The following is a 26,788-nucleotide window of genomic DNA, read 5'->3' on the forward strand; positions in this document are numbered from 1 at the left end:
GTGATTTAGAATTATGATTCTTATTTTGGGTGTGTAGACACGATGTCGCACTAAGCTACTCTCTCCTATATGAAGCACAGTTGGGCATCAAACTTTCTAGATTAACCTGAATCAAAATTATTTCATTCCACTCAAAATTTTATGAAATCCTGACACTATAATGACATCATAAAGACATACTGTGAAAGAAAAATAAATTGCTAGGACCTCAAAATCACTAAGCCAAAGGGAAAAGTCAAGCTGGGAACTGCATCAGGCAAACCTGACTCCCATTTTATTCCTAAATAAGATAGCTACATAGATTAAAAAAAAAAAAAAAAAAAAAAAAAAAAAAAGCTATATATATATCCCTTACAATTTATCTAGAAGGAAATTCTTTGTGGGCCTCAAGATCTTCACTCTAAAACAATTCTGCTGAATTTCACCCTGGCAATGTAAATTGACAGTTTATCTTCACAGGTAAGAACAAAGGACAGAACTCAGTCATCCCTCTGCTCACCTGAAAAAAATGCATATCTGATTGCTTCCTCTGCCCTACTGTTTATGTAAAACTGCAGATTCACTAAGCCAGGCAAAGGCATAAGTGACTATTCCTCTACCTTTGTCACAGGTAAATTCTGTATTCAGTGAAAGGCTAATCAGAGAATCAAAAGAAATGCAACCAGCTGGACACCGTGGCTCAGGTCTGTAAGCCCAGTACTCAGGGAGGCCAAGGCAAGTGGATCACTTGAGGTCAAGAGTTCAAAACCAGCCTGGCCAACATGGCAAAACCTCATCTCTACTAAAAATACAAAAAATTAGCCAGGTGTGGTGGCACACGCTTGTAATCCCAGCTACTCAGGAGGCTGAGGCACAAGAACTGCTTGAACCCCTGGGAAGGCGGAGGGTGCAGTGAGCGAGATCTCACCACTGCACTCCAGCCTGGGCAATAGAGCAAGCCTCTGTCTCAAAAAAAAGAAAAATTTATGAAAATGTAACCATTTGTCTTTTATCTGCCCATGACTTAGCAGTGCCCACTCACCCCACCTCGAGAACTTCAAGTTGTCCCACTTTTCTGGACTGAACCAATGTATATCTTACACATACTGACTGATGTCTCATGTCTCCCTAAAATGTATAAAACCAAGCTGTGCTCAACTACCGTGGGTGATGTCATCAGGACCTCCTGAGGTTGTGTCATGGGTGTGTCCTTAACCTTGGCAAAATAAACTTTCTAAATTAACTGAGACACTACTTCTTTCTTCATCAGACATTACTACTTTCAAGTATGTATTACTGTATATTATTATATATTATATAATAACAAATACTATTTCCTAATATTTATTGGTCTGCTACATTTTTTCCACCTCATCGTTATTTTGCTGTAACCTACAGAGTAAGTACAGACATTTCTAGCTTTCAGTTCTTTCTCTTTAGAAGATGATGCAATAATGCTGCAAGTTGCATCCAATGGTCAGGGGACTGCTATCTTCACAATGTTTCCCTAGCACATCTGTTAAAGCCTGTTTAAATGTTAGCAAAAGAAAAGGAAAACCTCAACAGAAGTAACACCTGAAAAATAAGCCTGAAGCACTAAAGGCCGGATATTCTACAATGAAAACCACAGAGATGGGTCTGTTTCCTTACAGACATTTACCAGCAACAATATCTGGTGAAGCTGCAGGTGCTGACATGAGCTCAAATCAAGTGAGGATGGTGAAGGAAGTCAACAACTCTTATTGTAGTTTACCATTATGGTCAGATAGCTACAGAACCCTGAGTAACTAGGGTCTGAACTCACTCACTCATGTTTGAAAAGGCTGAATGGGACAGAGGAGCTAAATGGGTTTGTTTATTTGACTGTAGGACTTCTCAGAGTCTTTAAAATGCTGATGGGCACTGTGGCTCTCTAACAGTGGGACCAGACATACAGAATTTCTCAAGTCCATTTGGAAACAGAACTCTTCTTTCAGGGAGTAAATATCTTTAGAATCTGTGTTGGGAAATGCTTCATTAGTTAGAATTCATTTTTTGAACAAACATTTGCACTGCTACTATGCACCAGACACCATTAAGTGTGGGGGAGACTATGGTGAACAACAGAATAGTAGGCATGGTAGGGGGATAAAAAAACAAAATGGGGCAAAAAAAAAAAAAGCCAGCAACTCAGGAGGCTGAGGCAGGCAAAACACTTGAACCCAGGAGGTGAAGGCTGCAGTGAGCCAAGATCACACCACTGCACTCCAGCCTGGCAACACAGCAAGACTCTGTCGCAAAAAAAAAAAAAAAAAAAAAAAAAAAAAAGAAGACGACGACAAAGCTCTCAGGGAGAAGGAGTAAGCTTTCATGAGTCTTAGGACGTTTCCTTTAAGCAACACTTGTAGGCTGAGTCAGCCTCAGGTATCATCAACAAATTAGCTCTAAGGTCGAACATACTTGTCTGGGCACATTTTGATCAGTGATGGTAAATGACCGAAACACAGCAGCAATAACTTCAGAAGGAGATATTGGGAAACTAAGTTGCTTTGCAAGTTAAATTATACTAAATCAGTACCCCAGATTTCCTATTAGACCAAGGGCCTAGTCCTATTTCTACTACTTAATTATAAAATGAGGATGTAGAATGATCTCTCAAGCTCTTTCCAAGTTCTGGTAATTCTACTACTAGCAAGATACTAGAAAATCATAATGCAAACTTGGCTAGCACATTACTCAATTCGTGTGTGTGTGTGTGTGTCTCCAGAGATGCAGTCTCACTCTGTTGCCCAGGCTGGAGTGCAGTGGCACAATCTCAGCTCACTGCAACCTCTGCCTCCTGGGTTCAAGCATTTCTCCTGCCTCAGCCTCCTGAAGAGCTGGGATTACAGGCACCCGCCACCACGCGCAGCTAATTTTTGTACTTTTAGTAGGGAAGGGGTTTCACCATTTTGGTCAGGCTGGTCTCAAACTCCTGACCTGAGGTGATCCTCCCACCTCAACCGCCCTAAGTGCTGGGATTACAGGCATGAGCCACTGTGCTGGGCCCCAATTCTAACTCCTAAGAGACAGCTTTAGACTCTTCTATGGAATGTTAAAAGAAACAGGAATAAATTATTAAGTACAAGATTTGGGCTAGACTGCAATAAGAAATTTCTCATGGTAAAGACTTGCTGGACAATGAAGGAAAGCAAAGAGGTTGTAAAATCACCTTTACTAAGAAGGTTTTAAAACAACACTATGCTGGAATACAGTCCCCTGGAAACTGCTTTAATGGCAAAAGGTGAAGCAGATGAAGCACACAGACATGGCACCACACACCAAGTGCCACACTGCTTTCAAGGTGCTTCTTCATATCTGCTCAGAGGTCTCCAGTTCTCCAGAGTCAATGAGCAAACCACAGGATAAGGAGGTAATGTCAGCACCCACGTTGGCAGCTCAGGCATGGAGTGTCCACAAAACAGGAAGTAGCAAATAAAAGAGAAGGGTTTCTAGGGAGCCCCACATAAGGACTGGCACTATGACTCCAACTTGCTCTTGGGGGAGCCAGTAGCTAGATGATATTTCAGGGTACCTGCCGACCCTGAGATCTTCTCTCTTTTACTCCTGGAATAGCAACTACTGTAATTATCAATATTAATGAGCTTCTCTATGGGTTCTTTTAGGGAATAAGATAGAAACTGGTTTAAAAAAAAATAGGTTCCCTAAAATCAATCATACATTTCTTCTCCTTTTTTCAATGGAATCACATTTCCCCTCATGTAACCTTCAACACATTTCTTGCCCTCCCCATTAAGGTCATTAAAATAAATAACAGTTATCAAAGCTAATGATACATTTTGAATTATCAGGCTCCCTGGAATTCCCATTGCTGAAGGGAACTAGGGATAATCCACTCTAAAACATCTTATCTTAATTAACTTTTTTTAAAAAGGTGAACACTTACTGCAAGTGTATCCAATGCATCAACAAGAGTCAATGAGTAGTTCCCTAGTACATCATTGATGTTCAGATTTGAACTGAAAAAGAAAATTAAAATTAAACAAAAAGACGTTATTTCAAAAGAGAAGACAATAAAACTAAACACCCATCAGAAACTATAATTGCCAGCGACTCTTATTTATTCAGGAACTAATTATGGGTGAATTAATACGGCAAAGGTCTTTCTACTCCAAAAGCAACACTTTCTATAGTGTCCATAAGTAGAATCGAGTTACAGAACTGCGGAGACACACTCGTACCAGAGTGGAAAGAATGTTCATGGGAAGTCAGGAGGTGAGTTATCTCCTCTCTGAGATTCAGGTTTATCACCATATACAATCTCTTTGGTCCTGTCCAACTTTCAAAAGCTCTCTTTTCATAATCATTAGGAACTAAAGGAGAGCCCTTGTCATACGACTCACCTGTAACACTTTAATAAAGACATTCGACACCACAGTCTATTACACACAAAGTAAATACGTTCATTGACAGTGTCAATATTACTCATCTGCCCTATGGTTGGGGGGTATAAATTAACTTCTTTACACCATTTCTTCATTAATAACTCATCCAAAGGGTCTTCATTATTTCCATTAATTCTGAGATATCATTTAACATGAACCAAAGCAGGAATTGAGGCCTTTCTCCCTTCTTAACTGGAGCTACAGAAACGTTTCTGCCACACAGCTCTCACCCCCATAATCTACAGCAATTTTCCATTCTGAAACAACCTTAAGAAACCAACTTCAGGATGACAACAAAGGTGAAGCTCCTCAGGTGCTGTATTTCCTTATAACATTAAAAAAAAAAAAAAAGTCAACAACAACAAAAAAACTAATACATCTGGGAGAACAGGGATGAAGAACTAGTAAAATAAAGGACAGTTTGAGAAATTCTGGGGACTTCATTTATTTATTTGTCCATTCCCAAAAACCCAGAAAATAAGTGCAGAAGCTTGGAAAAAATGATAGTAAGAGAAGACATAAGACAACCGTTTAAAGATTTTATTAGCAACCAAAGCAAAAAAGCTCCAGTTTTCTTTCCAGCAAGATTCATTGATATCTGCAGTCTTCCATCATATCCCAGAGTACTTTATCTGCTCCTTGGATCACCCTAATGGGTCCTTATCTCACTTTCCAGTGAGAGAAGCTTCTGGTGTACAGCACCTCTGTGTTGTGATGGCTTGCTGTGCTCTCTGAAAGGCCTATACCTCAGCTGCGGGGAAATGGGGCTTATGTGAAAGAGGCATAACAGCTCCAACGTCTGATTTTATTTGAACCCTCCAGTTGCCTTGTTTTATGCTGTTATGCCACCTAATCTAAAGCAAAGAATTTATAGTAAAATTTTAGATACTTTTTTTTGAAACAAGATATATATGGGGGCTATAGTCTAGGAACTAGGGTTATCTCATTTCCTACAAGCTGGAAAGTCAGAAAACTGCTTGGCTGGAAAATTGCACCTGTTTCTTCTATTTGTTGATTCTCTGGAAATAAACTTATGCAATAGCAAAAGGTCCCCTCAAAGCGAGAGCTGTGGATTCAAATACGCCTCTCAAGGGCAAGTGACAGCCAAAAAAGATACAAAAAGTGCAAGGGTTGCAGGAGGGGCTCAAAGGAGACAGGGAGATCCTCATGCCCAATTCTGCCAACTCAAGAATGTTCTGCTGCGTGTAAATATTTCACTATGTTGCTCTGCTGCTTAGAAACAGAGTGGGCTTTAATAGCCCGCCTCATCAGAAAGTAGCTCCCTCATCATGCAGCATCCAAGCTAGATGGTAATCAGGAGAACCACATGTAACTCCCCTCTCCTGACTCACACCCAGATCTGTGGCATGTGTCACTCTCTCCACTTGCACAGGCCCATGGAAGGAAGGTACTCACTGTGAGCACTGAACTCCTTTCCATGTTTTATCGTGCTTTGCCTTCTAATCTGTAACTAAAATAGACCCAGTTTTAAAATATTTCTTTTACAATTCCCAGTCACTAAAAATTGAGTTGCAACAGTAAAAAAAAAAAAAAAAAAAAATTATTTGCAGTAACTGTGGGGTTCCTTCTCTCCACTGAGTAGTCAGACAAATCCTCTCCAAGATCTGGGGTATTCATTAGAACGCTTTTAATTCTTTCTTACCAAATAATTGCTACATCCTCTTTCAAAATGTGCCAAAATAAGAGGGAAGTGGAAGTGAGGATGAAAGAAAAAAAAATAAACACCATAAAACTCTCCTAGCCTAACAGCACGGAATTATTATGACTCCATTTATGCCAGCCCACTATGCAGGTAAGACTCTGGATTTGTTCTTCGTAGATATTCTTGTCAATGTCCAACCTAAGCTGATATCTTTAAGTGCATCAAGCCAAGAACTCAATACCTTTCCCTGTAACCAGCTGGCTGAACCGCACAACTAAACGCTCCACTTACTTCACCAGGTACAAATGTTCATGGCATTCACCCCACTGTAAATTTTTAAAGTTCACCTCAAAACAGAAAAGATGGAGAAAACCATGGCCTTTGACAAAAAATTTCTGATTATGTTAGCTAACAAAATCAAACATATGTGTTTTTAAAAATTCCCACATATACTTAGCCTGTAACAGCTGTTCAGAAATCTACCTGGTGTGGTGTAGGCACAGAAATAACATAAGAAAGAGTCCCTGCGTTCAAGGGATTGATAATCGGGAGAGACAAGACAAAGGGAAATGAAGGTGAATGCACAACAGTACTCAATTCTCAAACAAGGTTAAAATGTGGAATCGCAGCTCAAAGGAAAGGAATCAAAAGGAGAACTGAGTAAATAAAGGAGAATCATCTTCAGTTAGATGGCGTCACGGAAACAAGACGAGCCTGACTCTGAAAGAGGGCAGGATTTTCCAAAGAAAGAGGAATGCAGAGGAGGCCATCTTAAGCTAGGAGTACCTAAGCATTTGAGGGGCCAATATTTGTTTGGCTTAATTTGAGATTTGCTTTGTTGTTTTAATAGCAATACAGTTGAGAAGAAACTGAGAATGGTCACATGCCCAAAAGCCAGAACTATAGTTTACCATTCACAGGATTACAAAAATATAATGTCCACATTTACTCAAAGAAACTTTAAGTTTGGATCCTCCGACCCAAATTGAGGATGTGAGAAGAACTGACTTTGTATAGCTTTCTGTAGACAGAAAGATTTGCTCTTTTTAGAGTGTTCAGGTTTTATTTACTTCATGTTAACCCCTTACCTGACACCTCCCCAAGAACAAGTCACATGTACTTGAGGCAAGAAAGCTTGGAGCACACATGACTACAGAGAAAAGGTAAGAGTGTTTAGCACCGATATTTTCTATGTGTACTTTTTACATAATACTCTAATGGCAAATTCACTCTTGTTAAATGAATCATTAGAATACATTTGATTTTTTTAAAATCTGGAAGATTTTTGGCTGGGCTTGGTGGCTGACACCTATAATCTCAGCACTTTGGGAGGCCAAGGTGGGAAGACTGCTTGAGGCCAGGCGTTCGAGACCATCCTGGGCAACAAAGTGGGACCCCATTTCTACAGAAAAATTTTTTTAAAAAATTAGCCAAGCATGGTGGGGCACAGCTGTAGTCCCAGCTACTCAGGAGGCTGAGGCAGAAGGACTGCTTGAGCCCAGGAGTTCAAGGGTGCAGTGAGCTATGATTGTGCCACTGCACTTCAGCTTGGGTGACAGAACAAGACCCTGTCAATTAAACAAACAAACAAAAAATATGAAAGATTTTTATCATAGATTATTTAGTTTGGGGATGTGAAGTACCCTCCTGTTTCAAAGCGGGCATGACAATATTCTGGTTCTAAACTTTCCTCAAGGCCTAGTATTCGATAGCATAACAGGAGGACTACGGTCAATAATCGTACATTTTAAAATAACTAAAAGAGTATAATTGGATTGTTTCTAACACAAAGGAAAAATGCTTGAGGGGTTGGATACCCAATTTTCCATGATGTGATTATTACGAATTGCATGCCTGTGCCAAAATCTCTCATGTACCCTATAAATATATACACCTATGTATCCACAAAAATTAAAAATAAAATTTTTTTAAATATTAAAACAAAAATAGCAAAGCCTGAGAGGAGTTAAAGGAAGGAGAGTACAAAAAATTAACTTTTCCATTCTCTGTAAGAGGCAAGTGTGAGGAGTCTGCGCAAGGTTTCTATGGCCTCCTCAAAGACAACAAAGGTTTACCAACCAACAGGTCTACCCAGCTCAGGGCACAACCCTTCCCTAATGCCATCCACACCTCCTCAATACTTCTAACACCCTCTTTACAATAACACATCTGTCTCAAAGCAACCTGACCTTAACTTACACATAACCAAACCAATGCATAACCAAACCAAAACACTCATCAGCAGCCTTTCATTCTGAAATAAAAGCCAACGGCACACATGATACCATGAAGACCAGCAAGTTAAATCAACCACCACCTCACTTGCTGGGAAGGGACTCTTAAGGTTCTCCAGAAGCACTCTTAAGGTTCATTAAGAAAAACATTAAAATGTCATCAACTCACTCTCCAAGCCATCATATTCTCAAATGAAAGTGTTATCACAATTCCCCGTTAAACTGTTTTCAACTTGACTCCACCCGATAAAAGGTAATCTGAGAAACAGTCTGTGAGCAAGAATAAAGGTACTTATTGAAAGTGCTCTCTCCCTTCTTGTAATACCAAAAGCACTAGTGGAAAACCACAAATTAAGATCCAAAATATGTACACATACTATGATTGCCTATGTACAACATGGGTAGACATATGGGCAGGAACTAGTGGCAAAGATAAATTTAAAATAACTGGTGGAATTTTATGATGTTTTTCAAAATTTAATGATGTTGATTTAAAAAGAAAAAACATTAAAGCATGATGTAGGCTGAAAAAAAAAACACAAAACCGCAATTTAGTGAAGTTTATTCCCCACCCCAAAAAAAACTGAGAAAGAAAATACATTTATAGGTATAAAGTCCCCTCTAGTTAAGTGAGCCAAATCACTCATTGCTTAAAATCTGGAAAGGTCATGGCCGGGCACGGTGGCTCAGGCTTGTAATTCCCGCAATTTGGGAGACCCAGGCGGGTGGATCACGAGGTCAGGAGGTCGAGACCATCCTGGCTAATACGGCGAAATCCCGTCTCTACTAAAAATACAAAAAATTAGCCGGGGCATGGTGGCACGGGCCTGTAGTCCCAGCTACTCGGGAGGCTGAGGTAGGAGAATCACTTTAACCCGGGAGGCGGAGGTTGCTGTGAGCGGAGATCACGCTACTGCACTCCTGCCTGGGCGACAGAGCGAGACTCCGTCTCAAAAAACAAAAAATCTGGAAAGACCAAATACTTTTTTTTCAAAATTTAATATTTTTTCTCAAAAAAAATTGAGATAGAATATACATTTATACATATAAACGCTATGGTTAAGCAAGAAAAACTCATCAGTTTCCTAGAATTATGAAAAGGCTCAGTCCTTTGCCTGGGATGTCCCCTTGCTTCGGTAGAAATCATGCTCTCAAACTGCAATTTAAAACATAAATGTGTAGATAACCACATCATTTTAAAAACCCAAGTCCGTTTAGTCTATTGGCTTCCTTATCAGAACCTAAGGACTGGACTCCACTGCTTTCCTCCAGGTGAAGGAAAACGCTTGCCCCAGACGGTGCCAAGACACTGAGCAAACCAACTCCTCCACTCCCATCCAGGGGAGGGGAGTCACCTATTTGGACTAACAGGGTCTATGGCAATGCACACTCCTTCCCTACAGGTAAGAGGTCCTTAGCTGGGTGTACTGCCCTCTTGGACTTTGATGTCAACAGCGGTGAACCTTGGAGCTCAGCCTTTGCAAACAAGGCTGGTGGACAGGGAGGGCTGGCTGACCTTCCCTGACAACCACGCCACCAGAGTGGGGGGGATTTATAGGACAGATCGCACAGGGTAATGACGTTGACAATTCAGCATCCAATAAATTTCACCTCAAGTATCTGGACCCCAAATGTGGGCCACATAGCTTCCCTCCCCACCACCTATCCTCAGCGTAAGCAGCAGCCCCTGTGAAGGAGAGACTGTAACCCCGTTCTGCCTCAAACTCAATGGACGGCTTTGGAGAAGTCAACTCTTGGCTTTTTACACAGAAAGGACGTGGGTGTGGCAATCTGATGGAGGTGGGGGTACGGGGTAAAGACTTGTTCTGAAGCTGCGTTTACACGGGGAGCATGGAGATTTCATCTAGAGTTTATGTTCAACCGGAGGAGGGGCTCGAGATGGAAGTGGAAAGCCCTCCAAGCCAGCCCTTGGCACTGCCACTGTCCCTTCTGGTCCTGGACCTCAGTTTCCTCATGTGTAAGACACTGAGCTGGACAGCAGTTCTGAAGTTTGGAGATTGCGGGAGAATCAGGAGAGGAAGGCCACCGGCCCACCCCGCACCCTCAAGCTCGGGTGTCTTCACAGGGACTCAGGCGGGACACGGCGCGGGGACGCTGCCCGGGACCCTAACGGCCCTGGCGCCCTCGGGGGCCCCGGAGGACAGACGACTGCACCCTGGAGCGGAGGGCGGAAGGAAGCGCTTGGGCGCGCGGCCCCGGGTGGCGGGGGCTACTCACGGGTCCCCGCGGTCGGGCCCACGGCCGCGGCAGTGGATGGGGTTGAGCTCGTCCTGAGGGAAGGCGTGCGCCATGTAGTTGTCATAGCCAAAGACGAACATCCCCCGTGCCAGGTCGCGCATCTGGGCGCGCAGCTGCGGAGGGAAGGCGCCGCTGTAGCGCTTCTCGTACTCGTCCGGGCCGTGGTCCCGGCCTCCCAGCACGTAGCCCCAGTGGGCTGGGCCGCACACACCCGGCTCAGGACGCCGCGGAACCTTGCGCGGGCTCTGCGTCGCCCCGGTCCCCGGCGGCTGCAGCCACGACGGTCCGGATAGCCCCCCAGGCCGGCCCACGGGCCCGGAGGCGGGCGACGCGGGGCCGTCGGGGTTCCTCAGACGCTGGAAGCCGAAGCTGAGCGGAAAGCGCTGATAGAAGCCCATGCTGGGCCCCAGCCCGAAGACGAGCCACAATACTCCATGGAGGCCAAGCCGGAGGAGCACCAGCCCCAGGACAAGCGCTCGCCATTGCATGGTCGCGCGGGCGCGGCGGGCATTATTTTAAAGCGCGGGGGCCTCCCCGCCGACCACCGCACCCCGCGCTCGCCTCGTAGCCCGGCTCACTTCCCCTTTAAGGAACTCCCCCGTGACGCACCAGGAACTAGCCCATTGTCCCCAACCCCCAGGCTCTCCGGCGGGCCGGCCAGGCCCAGCATTCGCCCGCCCGGTGGCCCGGGATTGGCCCGGCCAGGGCCCGGCCTCGCGGGGCGCGGCCCAGGACTCCCACCCACGCCGTAGGCCGCCGGGACGTCCGCGACGCCCCGAGGCCCCGCCCCTCACCCAGGCCCCGCCCCGTCCCTCCAAGCCCCGCCCCCCTGGGCGGTCGGTAGCCCGACGGGCTGGCGTGGCGAGCAGGAGCCTCGCCGGCCCAGGCGAGGGAACTTCCAGCCAATGGGAGAGCGGCACGGCAGCGCCCGCCGGACGCTAGACACAGACGTGGCCCTAGGCCGCCTGGCCTTGGGTAGATCGGGTCTCTCTCTGGGCAGAGCGTTTGTCTGGCAGAGCTGGGACCGGAAAAAACCACTCTAGGTCTAGGTTAGGAGTGATGACAGTTAAAAGATACATACTGAAAAGAAGGAAAGGATCATTTCTGTATAAAAGGAACTATTTTTGCATATCGAGGGCAGAAGTTTTATAACTTAGGTGTCTGTTTATGGAGGGGGTGGGATTACTACCTTTTAGCTCAAGGAGTGCACAAAACAGTTAACTGCAGGCCACATAAAGATCATAAATCTTTTGATTTAAACACCCAATTTTTAAGAATCGCTCATGATGCTTGTAAAACGCATATCCCCAGATCCCTCCCTAGACCTATCCAACAACTCCAGTGGTCTCGGGAATGTGCGTGTAAGTACTTTTGGGCAGTTCTTAGAAACCGGCAGTTTCAGGAAATACTAAATTATGTTATATTGCTTTAGTCTCGGCAATAGGATTTTTTTTTAAAAGGGGGGTGCGGGTTGGGGGTGGGAATCAAGGCTCCCACCACCACCAAATTATTAACCAGATATATCTAAACATGTCTTCTCTTGTCCCTCCCATCCCACCATCTCTCCTGTGCACCCGCAATTAACGACCTAACCTTTGAGGTGTGGGGTAGACTCCCAGTTAAATCACTTTACCCTTCTATATCTACTTCCTATAATTAAGAAGGTTGCAAATGTTAGCTCTAAAGGGCTATGGCTTTCACATAAAGATTCAACGGTTTAGACGTTTTATTTATTTTGCTTGCTGCACTTGGAGTTGGCTGTAAGGTTTGCTCTAAGTTTAGACCCTATGCCTGTTTCATCAGGGTTTCTGAAAAGCTTGGGAAGCAAGACCTGACCAGACCCCCAAATCAGATATTGGCTGAGTGGCCGACCAAGGGAGTGCATAAGAAGGTAAGTTGTCATGTGGCACTCTCAGCACATTTTCAGGGTAGAGGACTTTTTGAAATACAGAGCAGGTGTAAGGGGAACTAAGAAAACACTTGATTACAGCACATGGTAGCTGGCACATAGGAAGGTCCTTACTATTGGCTGAGCCTTGTTCTTTCCCAACATTGAGACATTGAGAGCAGCCCAAGCAGCAAAAAGATTACGAAGACAACTTGAGTCAGGATCTTAAGACTACATAGCTTCTGCTTTTTCCCCTCAGTAAAGGATGCCTGGGGACTGTGCTGGCAGCCCAGCTCCAGCCCTTGATCCTGAACTTATGCCTTCCCGGAACTTGCAAACTGAATGTGAATATTCAGTTGCGTGTTGTATGTTTCCTTCCAGGGCTACTTTATTGCAAATTTTAACTTAAACTTAATCTGGTTAACTGCAGGCCACATTGAGGGCAGCTCCTGTCTTGATGTTAGAGAAAAACTCTTATAAAAATAAATATTTTAATAACCAGAGAAAACCATCCAACTCCTGAAAGATGCTTTTCATGGTAAACCTGATGGTTTTCAAAACACTTTGACATGTGTGCTCATTTAATCTTCATAGAAAACATTCTAAGGCTTATTCCACAAGCCATAACGGAAGAAATCAGGTTGGGGGCTCAATTCTCAGAGCCTGTTGACTCTAGGCAGAAAGAGAGTTACTACACTTTAGGGCAATTTGCACTTCAAATAGCTGGCCCTTGAGCAGACAGGTCCCTCAGCTCTTTCCAAGCCATCCAAAGGCAACACATCCAAAGGCAACAGTTTTGACATTAGCGCCCTGCAAGGCATAGCCTAGGCATTAGGATCTAGGTTCAGAAAGTGTTTCCTTCTGGAATGAAACTGAAATGAAAGAAATGGGTTATTTTGTGCTAGTCCTTTCGATTAGGACTCCCCTTAAGGTAAATACAGCTGATATTGGGACAACACCCATACCTAATCAGAAAACTCCACCTTAAAAATCAACTCTTTAAGATACAGTTTGATTTGTGACAGGTTTTCCAGTAATCTCACAAGAGCATCAGGGACTGATAAGGAGGCACTTTTCCCTTTACTCTGGGGAATGCTAAAGAGATGACAACTAAGAACTCACATTCAGAAGTCAGGTGTTCAAATAGTAGCTCTGCCCTAAGAGTGACCTTGGGAAGTTACTTTTTTGGACTTGTTTCCTCATCCATAAAATGGGTGAGTGATGAGGACAATGTTTATCACAGTTGTGAATTACATCGTGTGTGTGTGTGTGTGTGTGTGTATAGTACTTACACCGTGCTATATAGTGAGCCCTATTGTTAATACTTTTCAACTCTGAACCTTTTAAAACTAGCACCTGACTGGGCACGGTGGCTCACGCCTGTAATCACAGAACTTTGGGAGGCCAAGTTAGGCAGATCACTTAAGGTCAGGAGTTTGAGACCAGCCTTGCTACAATGATGAAACCCCATCTCTACTAAAAATACAACAATTAGCCAGGTGTAGTAGTGGGCGCCTGTAATCCCAGATACTCAGGAGGCTGAGGCACGAGAATCACTTGAACCCAGGAGGCAGAGGCTGCAGTGAGCTCAGATAGCGCCACCACACTCCATCCTGGACAACAGAGTAAGACTGCATCTCAAAAAAAAAAAAAAAAAAGACATTTCAAAAGCAGGGGTTTTGCAAAGCTGATGGCCTAAAAAAAAAAAAGTGTATTATTATAGTTCAAACTTATTTGATGGGCAGAAATCCAAGTTTGTCAACATGCTCCGTGAACAAAATACAGGGTACTCCAGAGGCTGAGGCAGGAAGATCCCTTGAGCCAGTAGCTTGAAGTTGCCTTTGCTATGATCATGGCTGTAAATAGCCAATGCAATTAATTACCTGGGTAAACAGTGAGACTTCATCTCTTTTTAAAAAGGCATAGGGGACAGGGATTGGTAAAAACAAAAACTAGTACTTCTCCTGTGAAGGGCTATTTGGCAATTCCTAGTGTCAGAAAAAATTACAGCAAATTTACTTACAGATCTAACTGGCGTTTATTCATAACTTATGAATGGGCCAGCCTCCATTCTACAAAATAGAATGAAAGCTCCCAATGACAAACAGCAGAATAGTGGGTTTTGTGAGAGTAAGGAAACAAAACAATGAAAAATAACTGATTGGTTAACATTGGGTTACTTTTTTTTAAGGGTTTAAGCAGAAGGGACTTCCTTATTATTCCGATTCAGACAGAGTGGGATTTTCTGTTTTCAGGAAAAACTGATTTCTGTAAAGTTTCCATTTTACTGTGTGGCATTTAATATATGTAACTACTTTGATCTGCTAGAACCTAGTGCAGAAACTCAATTCACAAAAAACGACCCCCCATAATTTTTGTTTAACATTAGCACAAGTCGCCGGGCGCAGTGGCTCACACCTGTAATCCCAGCACTTTGGGAGGCCGAGCCGGGTGGATCACTTGAGGTCAGAGTTCAAGACCAGCCTGGCCAACATGGTGAAACCCCATCTCTCCTAAAAATACAAAAATCAGCTTGGCATGGTGGCTAGTGCCTGTAGTCCCAGCTACTTGGGAGGCTGAGGCAGGAGAATTGCTTGAACCCAGGAGGCGGAGGTTGCAGTGAGTCGAGATCGTGCCACTGAACTCCAGTCTGATGACACAGCGAGACTATCTCAAAAAAGAAAAAAATATACTGAGATTCCCTTCTAGCAATTCTAATACCAAACCACTGAAACAAATGTATCAACTATACATCAAAAATATTCATCATGCACATGCCCATACCATGCTCTAGCCTTTAGGTTACTGATGCTTCCAGAGAATGTCGGAATTCTATAAATCCTTAACCCTTCTTTGAATGAGAGGGCTAGCGCTTTCATAAATTAGCTAATAATGTAACAAATAACAGCAATTTGAATTTTTCTTACAGAATAAAATATACAAATGGAAGAGTTATCTAATTCATGTATTAGGTAGCAGTAGGTAGAAATGGTGAATTCTCTTAAGCCACAGAAACAAGATAGCACATTGTGTGATACACATTGTACAACACTGAGGGTAGGCCACAGTTGTAGATAAGAATTGGTTAAGGGAGATGCTATAATTAGCAAGTGGTTAATGTTCTACTTCCCATGTCCAAAAAGGGACACAATGGTTTTGTTGGTCCTCCAGCCCCTTTCCTTTGAAGAGTAGTTGTTTCTAACCATTCCAAGTTTCTCCAAAGCTCTAGATAAATTCTAGCAGAACTTAGCTGGCCGGGCATGGTGGCTCACGCCTGTAATCCCAGCACTCTGGGAGGCTGAGGCAGGCGGATCACAAGGTCAGGAGATCAAGACCATCCTGGCTAACATGGTGAAACCCCATCTCTACTAAAAATACAAAAAATTAGCCTGGCGTGGTGACGGGCGCCTGTAGTCCCAGCTACTCGGGAGGCTGAGGCAGGAGAATGGCATGAACCCAGGAGGCAGAGGTTGCAGTGAGCCGAGATTGTGCCACTGCACTCCAGCCTGGGCAACAGAGCGAGACTTCGTCTCAAAAAAACGAAAAACAAAAAAACCTAGCAACACAGCAGTTATAAAGGGTTAAACCTTAGCTCTAAACCACTTACCCTCAAATTTGTAGTAAGTACATAGTTTTCCAGAATGCATACCAAATATTTTCTGCAGTCTGGGGCAAATGTTCTAAAATTTGTAAATGCCCTTCAAAATATAAGCTATATATTTACAGAATTTCCTTTAAACAAAATAAATTTACTGTATCATTCTGTAAAATGTCTGCAATCTCCAGCTCTTGTGCTAAAATTTAAAGTTATAACATGTAAATATTTCTGTATTTTTGGATTACCTTCCATTGAAGGAACATGTAATATTAACATATTCACTAGGACAAATGGGTGTTTTTGTATCTCTTCTCTTTTTAGCCACCAAGCAAATCTCTAGGCTGCTAGAATCAGCCCATCAGTGGCAGAAGTTATGGTTAGAAATCCTCTCCTCTTCATTTTATAAATGGGAAAACTTAAGGAGCCACTAGGGAGTTCTGCAACTCACCAGTCACACAATCAGTTAATGGCCAAGAACCCATTCTCCCAAATGCCAACCCAGTACTCTCCACAGAATTAAGCTGTATTAGCATCGCAAGCTAAAAACTCTTTCCCTACATCCCTACTGTAAGCCCCAGTAAAATGAGGCTAAATTATCCACCCACCTCCCCAGCCCCGATTCCTATTGGGAAATCTGCATTACCTAAATGCCAGATGTCTTGGGATTTCAAAATAGAATTATCTTATTGAAAAGAGGCTGGTTAACAGAATGGAATAATAAATGACTACTGCTGTGGCTTAGATTTTTGATGACAATGACCTGCTTTGGTTTCCCTAAGAACACCCAAGAGGAGCAATGACAAAAGTACACATTTTTATTAATAGCTGAATTTTAAACAGCGAATGTGTGGAGGTTATTTACTAACCAACAGGAAACACCTGCAGCAGGCTGCATACTTGTAGAGCAGCAAACTTAAGGGAAGTCTGTACGGCTTTACTGTCTTCCTTTTCAAGTCTCTTCACTGCTATGCACATAGTTGAGGGCATAACCTTAAAAGTTTGTAACGTAACGAAAACATTTTAAACATCAAACATTGTGCTTTCCCTACTGTGGCACATTTTTAGAGTAAAGCATTTGGCCAACTGGATGTTACAGCACAATGCCTGCTACATTATGTTTAAGCTTCCACTCCAGTTCTGAACCCACCTGACCCCTGAACAGCTGGAATTACCAAATCAACAGGATATCAGTGTAACTCAATCTTACGTGGAGAGAATAGACAAAGCAATTAGTTCCTCAAACACCCAATTTACTTGACAGAATCAAAGACCAACTTTAGAAGTTTAGAAGTTTTTTAAAGCAGACACACATTTAGAATTAAGCTAAATGTGTACCCTCAGTGTTCCCCCATCCTCATCCCCAATTCTCACACACCCCTCCTTTGGTAGGAGAATGGTGAGAAGTGGATGAAACTTGATGCTTGACTACATGGCTCCACTAATTTAGTTAAACAAAAAAAACAACAAAACAAAACATAAACGTGGGTAGGGAAAGAAATGCTAAATCATACATCCAATTAGCCACTAAGGGTTGGCTATACAGAATTATAGTACGGATATGAAGAAAATGCTAATTGAACTTTTCTAAACAAATAAACATATACAAAATTATTTCTCCAATAGCTTTGATAAGTATTGACTTATTTTATGGGCAGATGATACCAAACTAGCAAAAAGCTTTATGCTAAAAATGTGCCTTTGTGGGAAAACCAGCATGTTTGGTACTTAAAATATTTTCATTCTGAACTGAAGTCAGTAAATAGGCATGTCTTGTAACTTCATTTGCTTAGCAGGGTCTTGGTTTGATTTTTTAAAACTGGATCATAAAATGTTTTACTAGCGCTTGCCACTTAAAAGTCCTAAATTTGGTGTGTATTGTAACCGTTGACAAGTAGTAGCATTTCCCCCACCCCCAAAAAATCACAATATCAATTCTGTGGATATTTTAAAAGTTTATTTCTATTTTAACTAGCCCACAGACCCAGTTCTTTGAGGGCTGAGCTGATTTCTGACAAATGGTCTATAGACCCTCCTCTTGGAAACTTACTTTCTATCACCTTCCAAAAAAGTCTGCACCTTCCATCATGATGCACATTTTAAGTTAAAATTGCCAATACAACCCTTAAAATGCAAGTTTATTGAATAAAGCTGAGAAGAGCAGTAAACAGACAAAAAATGCATCCACCTAAATAAAAAAATTCACATATTTACATAGTTCAGTAACTGTTAAAAGTTTTCACATGCAGAAGTTAATGCACAGGAAAATGTTGGTAATAGCGTCTGGATGTCTTGAAATGCTTAAAGCAATGTATAGACACACAAACACATTAAGGTTTAGCTATAGGTCAATTAATAAACCTATGCAGTCCCCACAAAGTCACACATTCTAGTTCCAATTCCTCCTTTTAGGCACAAGCAAGTTGCCACATTCTTTGTAATGGTTCAGACTGACCATGAATGGTGTTGAACAACAGTAGCAAGTTTAAATATCCCTTCATTTACAGAACCATCCATCTCACCAGGGAAGTTTGCAACATGCTTCAAAGGATAAGAAGAGAAATTTAAAAGCCCAGATTCTACTCATAAAAATATGAATGGAGAAAAGCAAGTAGTGTCTGTGCAACACAGTGCAGTATATTGTACAGAATATATTTAAGGCCATGGCAGTCTATAAATTAAAACTGGTATTCATTAAAAGAACGTACTGTTGACTACACTCTGAGTGCTCAACACATTTGGAAATGCAGTCTACATAAGTGCTGCTTAACAAAAGAAACAAAATCACACACAGTGTGAGGCAACACATAAGCAGGTGTACCATAGAGTTTTATCTACTACAGTGGTCTATATGAATAATAATTTACAAATGAACCAGTATTAATATGTCCCTTTATGTATACGGAAGTTGCTAAACTACAAAACATATCCATTTGAAGTTTTTAGACATCTCTGTATCATAGAAGCAAACAAACAGCATCAGTTCCTCAGTTCTCTGTGTGACTGATTATTAAACAACCTGCAGACGCCGAGCATGATTACATTAGATAGAGCAGGCAGGTCTAGAGTTGTCACAATAATCAAGATGTCTAATGGCACCAGTCAAAAGAGTGCCAAACCTTACATCGATAAGAGAGAAAAATAAAAAGTTTTTATTTGTTTATAAGTATCTGTTGTGCTGAAAGTCAACTTTATGACTGGATATAAAAAGTCAGGAGTTAGAGTGTCATGCAGCAGCACTGATTTAATGACTGGAGATAGAACAAACAGATGTTTGAACAAAGTCTGACATTCTTAACAGGTTTTATTATATTGGGTGGAATGCTCTAAATTCATGAAAGCTTTTGGAAAATCTTCAATTCTCAATCCCTTAAAAAAGTATCCTGAACCGGGAAGAAAAAACAAGCGACAGAAATAATGATCTGGACAGATACAAAACAGGATGCTTTAGTTCCTCCCATATCCCAACTGCCATCTGGTGATAAAGAGTTCTCAGAAAGTAGAATATCTTTAATATTCATCAGGTAGAATCTCACCAGTGTAAAGAACCAACATTGATCTGGTGCCTCCGCTCACTCTCTGCAGACCATTTTGGATTCCTAGGATGTAATTATACATTTCACATGCATTTGTGAGATAAAATAAACATTATGTTTATATATATCCCACATAAGTCATTCACGCTTAAAGGTTTTCTAAATACTGTGTGTGGCACTAGAAACTTCATGCTGTATCAAGTCAGTGTCAGTACTAAGCTACTGGACTCTATAATGAAATATTATAGATAGACATTTACTGAAAACCAATATAAAAATCTGGCCCAGAAAGACCAGAATGGAAATATGCAATTTTCTTGATTTAAGATGGTCAAAAGTGTATGGGGGTTTGTTTTGTTTTGTTTTGTTTTGTTTTAAAAAGCTCTACACATGGTTTAAGACAGGTATGTGTAAGAAGCCTTTTTGTGTGTGCTGACTTTATCATGACAACTCTAGCTGATTCTTTATGAAGGATTAGGGATACTCATCTTCAGCAGTGCACATGAGAAATAAACTCTGAAAAAGGCAATTTCTTGGGTTTAGGAAGGACCGTATTCTGGGAATTACTTCAGAGGAACGGACAATAATTCTAGGATTATAGCCAAGAAAGACTGGAAGACTTCAGGAGATGCTTCAGCTTCTTCTAGATTTTGAATGCTGAATAAGCCACTGAAGTGTGATATCTAAAGATAGAGGGGAAAAGCGAAGACATTAAAGTTAAAAAACTAAACATCAAACAAGACAATATTTAAAATGCTGCTAATTCAAGGCACATACTATGCCTGACCTCTTCTGCTTTTCTGCCATCTGTATTCCCATACTCCATTACCTGAACTTAAAGAGAATACGAGGAATTATCAGAGACTGAAGGGTCTTCTGATTTAAAAATTAAGTTGTGTATAGGATGGCTGGTGCCATCTTTTATGCGTTGCCCATACGATTGCAAATTGCCAGGAAGGCAAAAAAAAAAAAAAAAAAAAAAAAAAAAAAGGAAGAACCCCTGTCTGGCCTCAAGGAGCTTTTAAGTATAATACACAGAAAAGATGCAGTAATTATTGGGGCTTGGGGGCCACCCCACAAAATTCCAGGTTAAAAAAAAAAAAACGGCACAATTTTAAAAGGCATGAAACATTGTGGAGCTCTGGATGGATTCTGAGTGATACAACGTGACTAAAGCAGAGGGATGGGAGAGAAGGCTGTCACTGCCAAGGCTAGTGCAGGATTCACATCATGCCCTTTCAACATCTGGGGCTGGATAATTCTTGTCCTCACTTCTTCAAAAGGGTACATGAGAGTCTATTAGAAGCACCACTCAATTCTCCAAGCCTGAAAGATGAGAGTAAATTCACTACCAGTTTCCCAGCTAATATCCATTAACGAAACAACACAGGGCTGAGCTATGAACAAACGTGACCTGTTCACCACTATGGAAACAATGATTTCACTCAACTACTGAAGAAGCACCTCTGCACCTTAAAATGGGGACAACAGTGCACAATAAGAGCAAAGTCACACTCATTGGAACTGAATGGGAGAAAGGTAAATCTGAAGTGAAATAACCAAATTTAAATATTTAAGAAATTCACGGCTGGGCACGGTGGCTCACACCTGTAATCCCAGCACTTTGGGAGGCCAAGGTGGGTGGATCACCTGAGGTCAGCAGTTCAAGACCAGCCTGGCCAACATGGTGAAACCTCGTCTCTACTAAAAATACAAAAATTAGCCGAGCATGGTGGCGGGTGCCTGTAATCCAAGCTACTCGGGAGGCTGAGGCAGGAGAATCACTTGAACCCAGGAGGCGGAGGCTGCAGTGAGCCAAGATCGTACCATTGCACTCCAGCTGGGTCACAAGAGTGAAACTCCATCTCAAAAAAAAAAAAAAAAACAAAAAACAGAAATTCACTAAAGAACTATACAAAGCCTCTGTGGATACTGATAGAAGTTCATATCCTAAAGACAAATGGATCTTTATGAATAGGGAAAAAGACAAAAGAAATAAGATAATCAGATGAACCGATTTATAAAATACTTATTTCGAATCTTACTAGACTGGATCTTATTAGACTGGATCGGTTTCCTTGGGCTTGATAACATTTTAAGTGAGTCAGGAGTTCTAAAATTACTACTGAGCTATTTAGCAAACTACTAAGATCAGCCTCAAATAGCGAAAGAAGTCCTCACAGCTCTACTGCACTTCCATACATGAGCCCATATATTTTTTTTTTCAGGAAAGTATCCAACTAGTTTGTAACAATGGAAAAACAGAAAACATATAGGGAGTAATGGATTTACAAAACAGCACAATGGACTAAAAATTACGGTTAGTGTGACAGGATTTCTCAACCTTGCCACTACTGACATTTTATGTTGGATAATTCTTTGCTGTGGACGCTATAGTATGTTTACCTACATCTCTGGTCTCTACCCACTACAAGCCAGCATCACCCTCCTAGTTATGACAACCAAAAATGTCTCCAGATATTGTCAAAAGTATCCTGGGGGAAAAGCTCCCCATTGAGAACCACTGACGTAGAAATAAATGCTCTCATGGAGCACATCTTAAATTTTAAAAAGGGTTTTCCCCGCCACTTAGAGAAAAAACTTTTAAAAGTAACCACAAGTGCTTGACAAGTCTGTTCTCAAATAAACGCTCCCAATGTAACAAGTGAATTATTCTGTCCATTTATAAAGGAAAATTTGTGTATATCAGCTGTTACTAGGGCTGAGACCACCCTGGATGGTCTTTAAAGGAAGCCCAAAATCAGTCAGAACAACTATCCACACTTTAAGCTGAATAAAGCATGTTTGTGGCTGGGCATGGTGGCTCATGCCTGTAATCCAGGCACTCTGGGAGGCCAAGGCAGGTGCATCACGTGAGGTCAGGAGTTCAAGACTAGCCTGGTCAACATGGTGAAACCCTGTGTCTACTAAAAATACAAAAATTAGCCAGGTGTGGTAGTGGGCACCTGTAATCCCAGCTACTCAGGAGGCTGAGGCACAAGAATCACTTGAACCCAGGAAGTGGAGGTTGCTGTCAGCTAAAATCTTGCCACTACACTCCGGCCACAGCAACAGAGTGAGACTACATCTTAAAAAAAATAAAAAAAAAATAAAGCCATGTTTGCAGGAGGGGTGGAAGGTGAGTTAGGGAAGGACAGACTGGAATACAAAAGCTAAGGAAAAAATATCGGCATAAACTTTGTAAATATACTATTTTGGTACTATTTATTACATTTTATTCCAATACATTCATGTATCAAATCATCTCACACCAAATTAGTTAAGAAACTGAAGTTGAGCCATAAATACCTATTCTGTAAGGATACTATGCTAGAATGTTTAGTGTCCCCCTAAAAAGTCATGTCCATCCAAAACCTCGGAATGTGACTTTTACTAGAAATAGGGTCTCTGCAAGTTATTAGTTAAGATAATGTCATACTGAATTAAGGTAGGCCGTAATCCAGTGACTTCTGTCCTTAGGAAAAGATAATACACTGACACAGAGACAACTACAGGGGAGAAGCATGAATGTGAGGCAGAGGCTGGAGTGGTACATCTACAAGTGAAGGAATGCAAGGATTGCTAGCAACCACCACAAGTTAGAGAGAGGCAAGGGGGGATCTTCTACAGTTTTCAGAGAGAACACGACCCTGCTGACAACTTGATTTTGGACTTCCAGCCTCCAGAATTTTGAATGACTTAAGTTTCTGCTGTTCCAAGCCATCTCGTTTGTGGTACTTTGTTATGGCAGTTCTAAGAAATTAATATGGGCACTGAGTAAATGAAAGGTATTTTGGGCTTATAATTCCAATAGAGTGCTAACATACTGCAGTAATATACTGGTTCAATAACTGAAAAATTGTTGTAGTGGCTGTAAACTGATTTTTGTAAAGTCTTATTCCATAAATGCCATTTTGTTATAAAGCACAGCTGGATACTAGCTCTGCAAAAATTAATACAATAAATTGGTATCACATAATCTTAGCCTCAAGACTTTATTGCATTTTCTTCTTTAAATAGCACAAAGAAGATTCAGGATGTTATACATTAAGTCCTCACTTAACATCATTGACAGGTTCTTGGAAACTGCCACTTTAAGTGAAACAGTGTATAACAAAACTATTTTTTTTTCTCATTAACATTGTAACACTGAACAAAATGAGGGCCTACTGTATGTCATTTCACTTAAAAGTACAATTTCCTCTTTTTAAAAAATGTTTTGCTGTTCAACAGTTTGACAACATATAGGCCGGGCTCACACCTGTAATCCCAACACTTTGGGAGGCTGAGGCAGGTGGATCATTTGAGGTCAGGAGTTCAAGACCAGCCTGGGCAACATGGTGAAACCCTGCTGCTATTGAAAAATACAAAAATTAGCTGGGCGTGGTGGTGCACGTCTGTACTCCCAGCTACTCAGGAGGCTGAGGCACAAGAATCACTTGAACCCGGGAGGCAGAGGTTGCAGTAAGCCGAGATCACACCACTGTACTCCAGCCTGGGTGAAGGAGTGAGACTGTCTCAAAAAATATATATATATAAAATATATGTTATATATAGTATATTTTATATATAAATATATATAACATAGTACATATATTATATATTATATATTACATATATTTTATATATATTTATATGAGAGAGACAGAGAGATAAAACTGCAATTTCCAAGAAGCCATCAATAATGTAAAGTGAAGATTCACTATATTTGTTGTCAAAAGGTACAACATCTATTCTTTTTTCTCAAGCAAAAGCAACAGTATTCTGTTAAGTCACTTAATGAGAAATCGAGATAATAACCTGTAAGAAGCATAGACATTCCTTCCAATTATACCCATTTCTTCCAAAATTACCAGTCATTTCTTACCTATATTATCCTTTTCTTTGCAAGAAATTGAATAGCAGCAAATTTCTCTATCCTGAATAGCAGACAGATTCCTATGAGAAGAGGAGGATAAGTTTGTGCTTAGAACAGCTGTCATACTTATCACTTTGTTCAATTTTACTCATTAGTTTTATTACTATACTGAAGAAATCATTGTAGCAATCCTAAAATGTTAGGATTCACTTCTCTGATAGGCTAAAATTTATCTATCTAAAAAATATGGCTATGATCATTAGGAATAACATAACAAGTGGGCAAAATATGGTAATTTAGAAGCAAATTATTAAAATAGCATATTCAAGACATACATTTTTTCAATTAGCTGTTTCTCATCCAAGGCATTAGGAAGATCTCTCTTGTTTCCAAGCACTAGCACCTTTAAAAAGAAAAGATATTAAGAGCACACTTTTATGTAAGAAAAAGTCACAGAAGTTTATCATCTTGATATGTGAAGACATAAAATGAAGATGTTAACACATTCCACAATATTAAGGCATTTTGTGGTGGCCTATCTCATTCATTTCATTGCTCATACTGGTATTCGCTTAACTCCTACAATGTAAGTGCCCTTAACTTAGTATGTGGCTGCCAACTTCTATTTAAAATATTCTGAGTCTATGCTATGCATTCTGCTATTCTTTTTATTATTATTATTATTTTGAGACGGAGTCTCGCTCTGTCATCCAGGCCAGAGTGCAGTGGCATGATCTCGGCTCACTACAAGCTCCACCCACCAGGTTCATGTCATTCTCCTGCCTCAGCCTCCCGAGTAGCTGAGACTATAGGCACCCACCACGCCTGGCTAATTTTTTGTGGTACAGACGGGGTTTCACCGTTGTTAGCCAGGATGGTCTCGATCTCCTGACCTCATGATCCACCCATCTCGGCCTCCCAAAGTGCTGGGATTAAAAGTGTGAGCCACCGCGCCCAGCCACATTCTGCTATTCTTAATACAGGTTTAGTATGCCTTATCCAAAATACCTGGGAAGTGTTTCGAATTTTGGAAATTTTTTTGGATTTGTATTATATACTTACTGGTTGAGCATTCCTAATCCAAATGTAAATTCCTAAATGTATTCTAGAGACTGGCCTCTTCTCAGTTTCCCACTTCCTCCCACCCAAAGGCCTTTGCCTGGAACTCTCTTCTCCTCCAACTGTCATATACCTCACATTCGTATGTATCCCTCAGATCACAGCTCAAGCATTACTTCCTCGTGAATCCCTCCTTCTTCCTGCAAACTAGATCAAATCTCCCCTCTAAATTACAACTCTCATAGCCCCTTGCACCTTTCTTCCTAGCACTTAAAGCTGCATTATTCAACTGTTTTCAGAGTATCTACCTTTCCCACTAAACCATAAGGTCCATGACATCAGGGAGAATGTTTCTATTGATTTCTGTTCATCACTCTATCTCTGGGCCTAAGCACTGCTCCTGCTGCACAGTAGTTTAGTAGATATCTGGTTACGAGATTCATATTTACCACAATGCCCAGTATATGGCAGATACACGGTAAACAAGTCTTCCAGATTTTAAAAAAGAAGATGTTACTGATTTCAAACATAATTAATATCATTGTATAATTACCATAATTAATATCATTATATAATTACAATGTAAAATAACAAGTATTCCGTACTTACTGGAATTCCTTGTAACTGTGGTTTATCTAGAAGATTATGTAGCTCATTTCGGGAAGCTTCTATCTTTTCACGATCTGCAGCATCTATCATGTAACTTAAAAAAATGAAGTGATCTCAACATACCTTCTCCATATGACTTGATGACAACAACTAGTATTACTGATTTTTAATGTTCGTAAGATTTACATTATTGAAATTGTTAACCAAAATAAACTATGTCCTAAAGAAAGGCTCAGCACTCTTTAATACTTTTTAACTAGACTGTTTTTAGAGACTAATACATGACAGTAAAACATGTATACCCCTTAGCTCTTAGCTCCATAAACAAAAAACATAAAGATCTTATTCTATGATTAATTTTTTTAAATCCCATGTTAATGGACTTGCACTAGGATATTAGCTAAGAAAGACTTTCATTTTCAAGATAAAAATTGAGCCTCCAGAAATACTAAAATAAACTTTCTTCTTTGATGCCTAAATTGATTTAAAAGCAAACAAACAAACAAAAAAACCACTTACACAATAGCATTGACTCCTCTGCAATACCGCTCCCACATGCTTCGAAATCGGGGTTGTCCTCCTATGTCCCAGATCTTTAAACCAAAACAAGGCAATTCTTAATAAAGATATGTTAAATAAATGATTGAAAGAAGAAGTAACAGAAAATGAAAAAGATCAGGAAGA

The 26,788-nt window shown here is 41.1% G+C and overlaps 2 protein-coding genes across 2 annotated transcripts in view; both read right to left on the minus strand.

The window, feature by feature from the left end:
- EDEM1 (ER degradation enhancing alpha-mannosidase like protein 1) overlaps positions 1-11,288 on the minus strand; it is a 32,490-nt gene extending 21,202 nt beyond the window's left edge. The window contains exons 1-2 of the mRNA XM_007985076.3: positions 10,539-11,288; positions 3,905-3,977 (exon numbers count right to left, since the gene is read on the minus strand). Coding sequence (XP_007983267.1) covers positions 3,905-3,977; positions 10,539-11,047 — 582 coding nt within the window. The 5' untranslated portion in view covers positions 11,048-11,288. The remainder of the gene's footprint in view (positions 1-3,904; positions 3,978-10,538) is intronic.
- Positions 11,289-18,162: 6,874 nt separating this feature from the next.
- The window catches only part of ARL8B (ARF like GTPase 8B), a 54,549-nt gene continuing 45,923 nt past the window's right edge, over positions 18,163-26,788 (minus strand). The window contains 5 exon segments of the mRNA XM_007985075.3: positions 18,163-20,261; positions 24,446-24,516; positions 24,772-24,839; positions 26,105-26,198; positions 26,624-26,697. Coding sequence (XP_007983266.3) covers positions 20,212-20,261; positions 24,446-24,516; positions 24,772-24,839; positions 26,105-26,198; positions 26,624-26,697 — 357 coding nt within the window. The 3' untranslated portion in view covers positions 18,163-20,211.

Source organism: Chlorocebus sabaeus, chromosome 22 (genome assembly GCF_047675955.1).
Source record: "Chlorocebus sabaeus isolate Y175 chromosome 22, mChlSab1.0.hap1, whole genome shotgun sequence".
Lineage (NCBI taxonomy): Eukaryota > Metazoa > Chordata > Mammalia > Primates > Cercopithecidae > Chlorocebus > Chlorocebus sabaeus.